This window comes from Hylobates moloch, unplaced genomic scaffold (genome assembly GCF_009828535.3).
Source record: "Hylobates moloch isolate HMO894 unplaced genomic scaffold, HMol_V3 SCAFFOLD_1150, whole genome shotgun sequence".
Lineage (NCBI taxonomy): Eukaryota > Metazoa > Chordata > Mammalia > Primates > Hylobatidae > Hylobates > Hylobates moloch.
The window spans coordinates 331-13,280 of NW_026653425.1; the positions used below are offsets into that span (position 1 = coordinate 331).

At 36.1% G+C, this 12,950-nt stretch overlaps 1 protein-coding gene across 1 annotated transcript; it reads right to left on the reverse strand.

The window, feature by feature from the left end:
• Positions 1 to 200: 200 nt before the first annotated feature.
• LOC116464632 (dynamin-like 120 kDa protein, mitochondrial) lies at positions 201 to 11,945 on the reverse strand (the record flags this gene model as incomplete). The annotated part of the gene is given in 12 exon segments (XM_032147894.2): positions 201 to 363; positions 1,618 to 1,675; positions 1,678 to 1,689; positions 1,792 to 1,864; positions 3,275 to 3,405; positions 3,753 to 3,852; positions 3,936 to 4,007; positions 4,334 to 4,408; positions 4,528 to 4,602; positions 9,125 to 9,238; positions 9,907 to 9,993; positions 11,757 to 11,945. Coding segments are annotated over 12 exon segments (1,137 nt in total), but the record flags the coding sequence as incomplete, so codon positions are not given.
• Between the last annotated feature and the right edge of the window lie 1,005 nt (positions 11,946 to 12,950).

Sequence of the window (12,950 nt, forward strand, 5' to 3'; positions counted from 1 at the left end):
TAGCAAACGTTCTCATCTGTTTGAACTCTGCAAATGTGTTCCTAGAGATGTTTCCTCTGAAAGGAAAAATCTTGTTCTTGTATAACAACTGAAGGTTTGTATTCTTCTATTTTCCAGATATTGTCTAATTGTAAATGAACTACCAAGCAACTGTTAAAGGAAAGTAGTATAGAATCATATGGATGCTAAAGGTTGCCAGCTAATAAAATGTCTTAATTTGCTTGCTTCTTTAAAAAATCCAACTTACCTTTGAAACTATCAGCCTGTTGTTCAACAGACTCTCGTACCATTTTCCAAAAGCAGTCTGATACCGCAAGGCTTAAATTTCTTGTAGTCACTTGGTGTGCCTTTAGCATGCTTGTCCTATTAAAAAAAATAACAAGAGCTAAACTATATTAAAATGACAAAAAGGACAATACTACCACCAAGTCTATGAATGTGCTTGCTAACAGCCACTCTTACCTTTTATACCAGTGCTGTTTAATAAAAATTTATGGGATGAGGGAAAACATTCCAATATGGTAGCTACTGGCACACTGGATTACTGAGCCCTTGAAATGTGTGGCTAGTTTAACTGAGGAACTGTATTTTTAATTTTATTGAATTTTAACTAATTTAAATTTAATGTTATATTTTATTATTATTATTTTTTTGAGCTGGAATCTCGCACTGTCGTCCAGGCTGGAGTGCAGTGGCGTGATCTTGGGTCACTACAACCTCTGCCCCCGACCCCCTCGGGGTTCAAGCGATTCTCCCTCCTGAGTCGCTGGGGTTACAGGTGCCCACCGCCATGCCCAGCTAATTTTTTTTTTTATTTTTAGTAGAGCTGGGGTTTCACCATGTTGGACAGACTGGTCTCAAACTCCTGACCTCAAGTGATCTGCCCGCCTTGGCCTCTGAAAGTACTGGGATTACAGGCGTGAGCCACCATGCCTTTAAAAAGAACATGAAGAAAGCCATCTTCCAAAAATTAATTTAATCCCAACTAATTTAAATTTTAATAACTACACAAAACTAGTGATACCACATTAGATAGCACAGTTCTACGTGTTGTCAGTGCACTCCCAAAGCATGTAAGATTATGGTTTGCAAGAACTATCTTGACTTACCATACTAACCTAGAACAAACACACTTTTCTATTTCCAGAAACTCGACATATAAAGTTTTAGTATACAGTAATACAACTGGCCTTTAGCTCTTTTTGCTTATCTTATCTCCTGTCAATATCTATCCAGGGATACTTCTTTGACAACCCCACTCCAACCTTCCCTAATACTGTAAGAGAAATATGTACACATATTTAAAAGTGAAAGTGTCAATTTTCTAAAACCACTTTATAAGTAAAATAAAGTAAGAGGCAGATATCTATGTTGTCTTTTGGTGCCCACATCCAAGGAAGCATGCCAGTATGTATTGCACCATGTGATAAACTGCTCTCAATTCTGTCAAAAAGTAGCTAAGGACTTGTTTATTAGATACAGTTCACTACTTGGGAAAAATCCTAGAAATCCGATGTTAAACTAATGGTTATAAAACCTGATCTTTTAAGTGAAAACGGTTCGATTTAAGCTACTCTCCTACTGTAAAATGTTTAAACGTTTTAACAAGATACCTACTTCAGGAGCTTTGAATTCTGAAAAAACTCTTCTTCATATTCTCTTATAGCTTCAATCTTTCAGAGCTGTTCCCTGGGGAAGAATGATGGTCAAATCTTCACCAACAAAATTACTCTTTATTATTTGAAAACAACATAAACTAAAAATAAGTTATTATAATCCATCTTTGCATACCTTTTCCTGTTACAACAGCAAAATAACCTAAAGCTTTCATTGGGAAGAACTTTCCTTCAATTATCTGCTGAATCTATTTTTAAAAGTGGGAAAAATTAATGTGAGATATAGTTTACATAAGTTTTAAAAGCATAATATACAATTTAGAAAGTAAAATAATGCTATACATGTATATAGTCAAATAAATCTGCACAAAAGCATTTAAAATGTTTTTCCATTGCTATTTGAAAAAAATACACTTAATTTTACTATATTGAAAATGTATTATTAAAACACATGTATCGAAAACCTGGAATGATGTGTAGTTCTTTAAAGTCAGACAGACCTTAGTTTGAATTCCTGCTCTGCTGCCTAGCAGTTATGCGACCTTAAGGTTGGTGAGATTATGGGACAATATGATACAGTGCCAGGCATGAAGCACTCAATAAATGGTAGTTATTGTTATTTTTCCATACTCTCTTCAAGTATCTAAATTCTAACCAAGCTGGATTGTCTTCTTTTACTCCTTCCTCCCCTGCCACCTTCTTCTTTAATATTTGGATCTACTGGTTCTCAACCCTTTTAGGATCAAAAATCCATTTCTAAACGTGATAAAAAAAAATAGACTATGTACCCAGAAGAATGCATATTTGCACAGAGACCTTTCACATATGTTAGAGTTTCTACCCCCTGAAGCCCATTCAGATTAATAATGGGAAAAGAATCCCTCCTTTAAGACAAGTTACACCTAAGCTAATGCTGAATCTTTTATACAAAAAGGACTGAAATAAGCTTCAGTTGCAGCTCAGAAGAAATATAAACTCACTATCCTAGAGTTGAAAGAAATGAAAGGAATGAAGCAAGATGGGGAGGAGGCCACAGAAATTTGTTTCTACCTCACTTCTCCCCTTCTCCATGTCAGAACCATCAATACCGTGGCAGGCCTTACCCTTAAAAAGAAGGCAGGGCAGAGGTTATGGCGGCTACCTAGAAAAGGGTTAACACAGCAGGCCTGAGACTACTATCCTTAAAAAGGCCTGCCCGCCTTTGGCTGGTATCTGAAAACTTAACTGGTAAACAGTTCCCTACACTGATATAAACCTCTCCCTATATAACAGTGGCTCACTACTCAAGTAATGTGGTTTAATTGTAACATATGCTTTCCTTTTGGGAGTATGAAATAATTTTGGTCCAGGAGGATGCCGAAACGACTAACCTCCAATGAAAACCTTAAGAGCTGAGTCTCTAACAAGCAGCTTGTTGCTGGAGGAATTAAATGTGCCCTGTGTGAGTCTACCGGGAGTGAACTAGTGGAAACGTGAGCCTGGTTTCCTTCAGACTTTCATATCATGTACCATTTCCTTTTGTGATTTGCTTTATCCTTTCATTGTAATAAATCTTAGTTGTAAGGTGTTTTTTTTTTTTTTTTTTTAAATAACAAATCCCTATCACAGCTGGAGCTTTTACAAAGAATCTATTCTCTCAACAAAGAATTTGACCTCACCCTGCTTGGACTGGCTACATTTTTCTCTGCCAGGTCTACTTTGGTCAAAACGAATATGGTTCTCCTTCCATGAGGGCCCATTTGACTGACCAAGTCTGTAACAATACTGCGTTCAGCATCCACAGATCCATCTGAAGAAAATAAAAAAATGACACTGTGGAATTTTAAGATGCAAAGTAGACTTTTAAAACTTAGCACAAAGTATACCCCTGTGTCTACATTATAGCAAGAAAGATTTTAATACATTTACGTTATTTACTAAAAAGAAATTCTAGCCAATAAAAATTTCAATGATGCTTATGTAAAACTTATCAAAATAATTTCAACTTTAATTTAATTTACTAATAAAATGAATACGAAGAGAAGGCAAAAGTGCATTTATCTTGTATGTTTACATAACACGAACTATTTAATGCAAAGCTTGGATTGCTAAAGAAGAAAACATATCAGTACATTAAAATCTTTTGATATGATTTACCTTGAATACATAGTATGATGGCATTAGGATTCTGCATGTAAGCTTTGCTGATACTGAAAATAGTTTCCTTTGTGTCAGGAGCCATGCCTGATGTCACAGTCTTAAAGAAAAAGGTTTTAAATGTCATTATAAATGCTTCACACAATAGGAATAAAATAAAATACATGTTTTGTATATACTTACATTAATCACACCTGGCAAGTCAACAAGCACCATCCTCTGTAGTCCAGGGCCTTTCACATTTAAGGATATGGTCTACTCAGGAAAAATAAAAATAAAATAATGCTAAATTTTGGGGGGAATTTGTTAAGAATTTTTTTTGGTGAAATACATTCTGAAAATTCTATATCTCATCCATTCAGATAAGATGTTCACAAAAATGGTATTCTTTCTCTGATCCTAAAAGTAATTATTCTGGAAAATTACCCACAAAATGATACATTATTTGGAATTTTTTTTAAAAAGCTCTACATATCTTGGAACAGCAGCAATCTAAACATCAATACAAAGATTATGATTTATTTGAAATCATAAACATTTAATTTCCATAAAATGTGACTGAAATGAATTGCAGCCCTTACCTCAGGGCTAACGGTACAGCCTTCTTTCACATTTTTCCTCATTTGACGTTCTATTTCATGTCTTAATGCTGCAAGCTAATGGAAAACACAAAATCCTAAGAAAATCTTAATTCGCAAATATTCTTTAACTGTCTTTTATAAGCTCATCCAGGTTATAAAATTACACATAGCAACCTTAGATGAATTTTACTTACATCTTTGGTAAGACCAAACTCCCGAGAACTATCTTTAAATAGGGCCACATGGTGAGGACCTTCACTGAGAGTCACCTGATAGTAATAGAAAACTGAGATGTAATGATGTATTTATAAGTAATATTAATTCCCACAGCCCTTATGTGGTCTAGACAGGGCTACTGCATTGCACAAATCCAAGAGTCCCTTCACACTACTGCTGGTGCACCCCCAGCACTAAGCCCAAAATCATCTCTCTAAAACTTGAAACACTAAAAGGAAACCTTGCATTTAACCTCAAAGATGAATTCAGGTAAAGGACAATTCATTCATTCAACCTCTATAGAGAGTGAACTATGTGTCAGGTGTTGTAGGTGGGGAAACACAGAGCTGACTGTCCCGGTTTTAGACCTCATTACATGCTGGGAGAAATATACACAGACATAACAGAAGAGAGTGACAAAACCTAGGGTGCCACAGAAGAGAATGGAACTGATGATAAGGGAGCTATGACAGGCTTCACTCAAGGAGTGATATTTGGGTAAGAAATTTTGTTTTGTTTTTTTGTTTGTTTTGAGACGGAGTCTCATTCTGTCACCTAGGCTGGAGTGCAGTGGCGTGATCTCGGCTCACTGCAACCTCCACTCCCCGGTTTCAAGTGCTTCTCCTGCCTCAGCCTCCCGAGTAGCTGGGAATACAGATGCCCGCCATCATGCCTGGCTAGTTTTTTGTACTTTTAGTAGAGACAGGGTTTCGCCATGTTGGCCAGGCTGGTCTTGAACTCTTGACCTCGGGTGATCCGCCCTCCTCAGCCTCCCAAAGTGCTGGGATTATAGGCATGAGCCACCGCGCCCAGCCAAGAAATGTTATAGCAATGTATATCAACAGTCAGTGGTTTCACAAGAACTTCTAAACGCCTAATTGACACTTTTCTAGCTTCTCTCTAGTTATTTTACTTTAAAAATACAATTCCTTCTACTGAGATTAGCTAAACAGGCTAAATTAAAAAACAATAAACAGCTCTTTGAAAGCTGTTCAGCTATTTTCCATCAGAGGATTTGCTGATTTGTAGCACAGGGCAAAGGCCCAAGAGAAAAACTTAAAATGTATAGCAGTTTCACTGGGTTGAGTAGACAAGATTGGAATTCCGAGTTATCAAGCAGTCACGTCTTAAGGTCCCACAATCCCAAAGAAAAATGAACTGCAGAAATAAACCTCCAAAACAAAACCCAACATCCTGTGCAGTTTCCTTTCACAGCTTTCACATATTAAGAAACCAAGCAGAAAGAAGCTGCTAAGGAGGTTAAAATGCTAAGCTGGGATTTTGGCACTTTCACTGCTCTGGGGAAACAAAAAACTGGAATTCAGGGTTGGTCAAGGAGAAGCTCTAGTAAACGGTAAGGGACAAATGACAAACCGGAACGAGACCAACCTCATCTGTTTCAAGGAAACCTGTTCACACCCTGCCTGCCAAAATAAAATTAATTCCTTCTTGAAGTATCATCCACAGCTTCTACAATTAGGGTGCCAGTAACAATGTAAAAGGTAGGTTTCTTTCCCATGTTTTTACAACTGATTATTGAACATGATATGAGGTGTAGTCTGAGGTTCATTTTGTTTTTATCTCTAGGTTAGATGTACCCAAATTCCCATCGATAGTAAAATGGATATGTAAAGTCTGGTACATGCACACAGTACCACACACAGAACTAGTAACACATAACACGATTCAATCCATAGCTAGACCCACAAAAGTGCAATCTGGATGAATCACACTAGGCTGCCCATATCCTGTTGCACTTGTAAACAGATTTCATTTCTTGAAGATTTCAGCATCAGCCCTACTGTCTTTCTCCCACTATTCTTGCCATAATTCTTGGTAATTTCAATCTTCCCATTATTCTACACCTACCCCCACCAGCTGAACATGAAAAAAACAAAACACAATCATAATGATTCATTTAAAATTTATGTCCACAGAACTTAAAGGGACTTCAGTCCAACTCAGTAATCCTAATATCACTTGACTTTCTCCACTGATTCACTCCTAGAGTCACCACAATCTGTTAAAAGACTTCACTTGTTCTTCCTGCCTCAGTCTTTAATCTCTTCTCCTTTCTAATTAACAGCTGATCATCTGGCTTAGTATTTCACTGAGGAAGCAGAAGCAATCAGAAGGAAACTTCCACACGTTCCCCTTTCTTGCCTCCACTGGTGAACTCAATGACTGGTTTCTATGTTCACCTTCCTTGATGGATCAGCAGCATGTGACCTCACTGAGCACTCCCTCCTCCTCCATATTTTCTTTTTGTTTCCCTGACTTTGAGCGCACTGCCCTGCTCTGCTTTGCCTCTTACTATACTGGTTGGGCCTTCACACATTCCTTTGTTATTTTCGCTTCCCTCGACATCTTAATGTTCAGAGTGCCCAGAATATACTGCTTGCTTCTGTGTCTTATCTCTACTCACTCTCTTGAAGATCTTCTCCAGTAAGATCATGACTTTAAATACTACTTTTAGATAGTTGACCATGACTCCTAAATATATGTCTCTGGCCCAGACGTCTGTCTAAACTTGCATACCCAATTGCTTGTTATCACCACTCAGCAAGTCCAAAACGGAACTCCTGATCTTCTTCCCCCAAACCTGATCCACTGACAGACTTCCATGCAAACTACATCCTTTAATTTGTTCAGGCTAAAGACCCTGGAGCCATCATTGATGATTGACACTCTCTCTCTTTCTCCCCATTGCTTTTCTTCTCTCCCCTCTCCATATCAAACCTGTCAAGAAATCCTGTTAATTCTACTTTCAAAATACATTTATAATCTATCCATTTCTTACCACTTTCACTGCTACTTCCCTAGCCCAAGTATCACCTGGATACTCCAGTAGCCTGGACTCCCTGGTTCTACATCTTGGCTACAACTATTTTCAAAAGAGCAGCCTTTTAAAAGGCACTGTTGTTACTTTGCTCGAAATCCTGCACTGGCTCTCCATTTTACTTAAAATAAAACGGAAGTCTGTACAATGGCCTATAAGGCCTTATTGATCTGTTCCTCCCTGCTCTTCATTATTCCTCTAACGTCATCATTTGCCCCAACCATAGCTAGCTCTTCACCCCGCCCTGACCACACAGGCCTCTGTGTTGTTCCTTGAACACGACAGCCACACGACCACCTCAGAGGCTTTGCATCAGCTATTCTCCTTGCTGAACACAGGATATCCTCAGGACTACTCCCTCACTTTCTGCAAATCTTGGTTCAAATGCCACCTTATCAATGCAATCTATGAATACTCTGGGGCACCCCCATTCTCCTTGCCTGGTTCTGCCTTTTCTTTTTGTACAACACTATTGCCTTCTAACATACTATACAGTTATGTATTATACTTATTATCTATTGTCTGTCTCCCTCTACTAGAACATACCCTCCATTATGGCAAGGATCTTCTTTGTTGTTGCTGTTTACCAACATATTGCCTAGAATGCTGCTAGTACATATTAAGCATTCTGTCAATATCTGTTCAATGAAAGACTCTGCAGCCCCATACCTTCTTCCTGTGACCATGGAGAAATTGTCAGTGCTCCTAGATACGGACTAGTACGCCAAGTCACAAGCTCCTTCACCTCAGTAACTTTGCTCTTGTAATTTTCCCTCTCCCTTGCATCATTCCCCCCCTTTATTAGATCATTATAATCAGCATATAAACATCTTTAACCCTTTTCCCACTCGCTCTGACAATATTTGCCAGCAGTGCTTTGCAGCTGCAGCATTTGCCCCAACATAACTCTGCCGTAAAATATCTCGCTTTTATGATTATTTTCACATAGCTCTAGTATACTGACTTTGGAAACAAAAGACATCATTCTATTTCAAGCATTCCATTTTAGTAACGGTATGACCATTTACAAAATACAGTAATTTTCAATAGTTGAAAATGTCAAATCCTAGAAAATGCAGAATTCCTATGTGTGATGTTTACATCATTCTCAAAAAGTTGTTGGCCGAAGATTAATTTGATAAATCTGACTTTTAAAAAACAGACATTCTGATGATTGAGACGATTCTGATGTTAGTACTGTTTAGAAATAACTCTAAGAACAGTTTTTATATTTTATTTTCACATTGAAAATTAGATTTGCTTCAGCTTCAGAGAGTGTGTTTACGTAAAATTAAATGAGCACTGGTGTTGAGCTGCACTTTTTTTTCTAAACAGGAAAAGGGTTAAAAACCTCCCCTTAATCCAACAATATTCAATTGCTACTGCCTCATTTCTCTGCTCTTTTGTCACAATAAAACTAGAAAATTAACTATATTCATTGACTCCACTCCCAATATTCTCATTCTCTTAACTTCTCTCTTATCTTATTCAGAATAAAATCCGAAGGCCTCCCAAGTGGGTCTCTGTCATCCTCTCCTACCACTCTCCCCTCACTCAGCTCCTGCCACACTGGCCTCCTGGCTGTGCCTCCTACTGATTTCCACATTAGGGATTATTCCAAACACTATGTATCAATTCTTTCTTTGGTTAAAAGTCTTCATTTCAGCACAATGAACAGGTCTCACTGAAGCAGTTACTCTCCTAGGGAACCTCACTGAGATGGCCTGTTTTCTTACCTTAACTGGCGAACGTGTCATCATCTCCCCAGATCCTCTCGGGAATATTCGAGCTTGGGCAATCATTTCCAACACACTAGTCTTTCCAGCACTCTGATCTCCAACTACAACAACCTTCCCACAAAACAAAGAACACTTATTCATATTTTTCTGATACCAAATTAAAATTAAATCCTATTTGTAATGCTGCTCTGAGTTTTTTAGTCTTTTAAAATTTCTACAGGTGAAAAAATATTTTAAAATCTGTAAAAAAAAAATGCTGATTGATATATGTGTGCACACTGAAAATAGGAACAGCAAAACTATAACTGGATAAACTGTTTATAGCCTAATTTTTATTTTAAAAACTTGTGCTCATTTAAACCAGCATTTCTAAATCCAGGTTATTAACTTTCCATAAATCTTTTCCATAGCTAGTTTACTGCTTAAAAACACATTTTCAATTCTATTAAATTTCACGCATATGGCTAATTTAATCCACTGTTCAGTATTTAAATATTACTAATATTATGACTATATAAAGCCAAATATCTTCCTTCATAACACATATAGTAACTCATAAATATAATGTACTTATATTTATTAATATTTATAATGAACTAAAATCGTCAAATAATATTGCTTAAGACATTACTTGGAATATATAAGATTATATAAAAAAATAAATGCCTACATCTAGTATGTATATATGTGTATGTGTACATATATACACATAATTTTTAAGAAGCTAAGCTGCTGCTTTTTTTGCTAATTGGCAAGTTCACTATCAATTTTTCACGTACCCGTGGCAGATGATCTTGTGTATTATAACTGGCATCATAATCAGAGAGAACATCAAGAACTTCAGAATACATGTCAATCAAAGATTTCTGTAAGAATTTTAAAAAGTTATAATATAAAACAGTGAAAGTAAAGAAAAAAATATAACAGATGTGTCAAGAGAAAAAAATGATAAATTCAAATTGTTTTTCCATAATCATTGTATTGTTTTCTCAAATTACATAAATACATCTTCATAGTAAAAACTAAAATAGTACAGATTAAAAGTCCATTTCTCATTCAGTTTATTTAGATACAATGATTTAATAAAGTTAATTAATTCAGGATTTCCTAACATTCTAATTAAGTAAGATGGAAATTATTACTTAATACTGATGAGCTAATACTGAATGCAAGAAAAGACCATTAACACCAAAAAGGCAAAATAAGGTGGTCAGGTAACCAACTGACAATGAAATTATTCTTTGCCAAGTTTGAGGCATGCATGAGAGAGAAACAGGAGAGAGGACAGAGAGCACGTGCGAGCAAGCATCTGAATGAAGGAGAAACCAGGAAGACTGTTAAACCGGTAAGGGTGGTTAAGTATCCGCTGACAACTGGGCAGGCTGAAATATGAGTGTAGCAAGGGCAAATATCCTGTATCGTTTCTTGCTGTAGAATCAGAGTTGAACGTGGTGCTTTGCATTGCGTGTAACAAGCTTCATGTAATTATTTGAAATAATTACAAATAAAATAAATTCCAAATTTATTTTAATTAATAAATAACTTAAATAAATTACAAAATAAATAAATTACAAATAAAATAAAATAAATTACAAGTAAAATAAATAGGCCTAAAAAAAGGGGTATCATCAAGCATTTAATAATTATGGATAAGTTTTAATGCTAAGGCAGGAGCAAAATGATGGCTTAAGGTTCCTTTCATTTCTTAATCCCTAGAAAAAATTAAATGGCAAGCAACTGCCAATCCACCCACCTAAAAATAAACAAAAAATATTAACTGCCACTGCATTTTATGAGAGAAAATACTGTTTCTGAGGTAAACTCTCTATATATTAGCACTTAGAAATGACTTTTCTCAGTTCTAAGTGTCACTTGTAAATAGTCATGTTATCTGTTTTGTGCAGTCATGATTTACAGTCAAAGCTACTAATGCATGTTTGTTAAGCTAGAACTGTATTATCTTTGGACCTTGACTACAGAATGTATACGCCATGATTTACTGCAGTTTTGCTACATATAAACTCTGCTTACTTATATGAGATTTAAGTTAAATAATTGTTTCAATTCAATTTAGCACATGTGGTTAGTTTGGTGGGGAATAGTAACACTCGATTCATTGATAAATAAGCTTACCAATGTGCTGATGATAATAATACCAGCACGTACTTTTTCAAAAATTCCTTAAAATGCCTAAGAAAGCTCTCCTTAGAAGAAAAGTGTTAATTTTTTTAAAAACTGAAGAAAATGGTCTAACCATTCACTGGCATACAAGTAAAGCAATGATGATAAGTCACTTACATGTCCATCAATTAACAATTCTGATTTTATATAAAATTTTATGTAAAGGTTAAGCCTAGAGATAAACTAGATATTTCAGAAAAATAAACTGATTCACGTGAAATAGCTCTTAAAAGTGTAAAGATTTTATGGGCATAGTATAAAACAAGTATTTGGAGACTACAACTTCTAAAATGTCTTAATACAGGAAGAGACCCTCCATCCTCCAAGGACATTAGATTAGAAAGAAAAGGATGACAGCACACTTTACAGCTCCTTAAAAACTGGTACTGATGAACACACAATGTTAAGCGGTAAAATTTTGAGATTAAACAAGATAAACTTAGAATACCTTAAGCTTTCTATGATGAATGCCTTTGTCATCTTTCTGCAATACTAATTTTCTCAATTCTTTGTTCTCCTTTTCTAATTGTTCCAAGATTCTCTGATACTTTAACTGCAACAAAATAATAAGTGTAACTATATAAGAAAAAGATGGGTTATCAAATAGTATTAAGTCTAAATTAAAATCTTCCAAAATCTTGAAGTCCTATCTCCTATTTAAAATGTATTACATTTTAAAAGCATCTAGAAAACATTGGGAATAAATTAAACAATGACTATTATCTCTTACAAACAGTGGAAATCATTGTAATTTTCTATCATAAGTAAGAATTTCATTTGGAAAATTCCTTGCTACTCACATTGAAAAAATTATTTTGAAATAGTAAAAACGTAAGAATTTAAAGAAGCAGTTCTTAAGTACATTCTAGAAGGGAATATTTCCTATTATATCAAAATTTTAAGTCTTCACATTACAGGGCCATTTAACACAAATTCAAATTCTTCCCTTTCTTGACATTATTTTAGGTTTTAATTAAGATGCTATAAAATAATAGCTAGCAGTACCCAAGCATGCATTATGTGACAGACTCATTAGTAAGTGTTGCAAATGCATTAACTCCCTTAGCCTTCACAAAAACCCCATAAAGCAGGAATTACACAGACTAGGAATAAAGAGCGAGGAATATCTGAGAGCCTGACCAAGGTCGCCTGGTAGAGGAGTAGGGTTTTGAATAGAGGTCTGTCAGAGGCTCAAACTCTTCTATGTTTTGTTATGTTTCCATGTCCAGAGATAATATATTAATATTTAAAAGAATGATATAGGCTGGGTGCGGAGGCTCACGCCTGTAATCCCAGCACTTTGGGAGGCCAAGGCGGATGGATCACGATGCCAAGAGATCAAGACCATCCTGGCCAACATGGTGAAACCCTGCCTCTACTAAAAATTAGCCAGGCGTCGTGGTGGGCGCCTGTAGTCCCAGCTACTAGGGAGGCTGAGGCAGGAGAATCGCTTGAACCCGGGAAGCGGAGGTTGCAGTCAGCCAAGATTGCACCACTGCACTCCAGACTGGCGAAGACAAAAAAAGCTGGAAAGACAAATTAGAAAGGATCAAATTTATTTGAGAAGGAAAATGTGTAGCCAAGCAACTACTTACAAAAAAAAAAGAAACCAAAAAGAATGATATAAAAACAGATTTTTAAA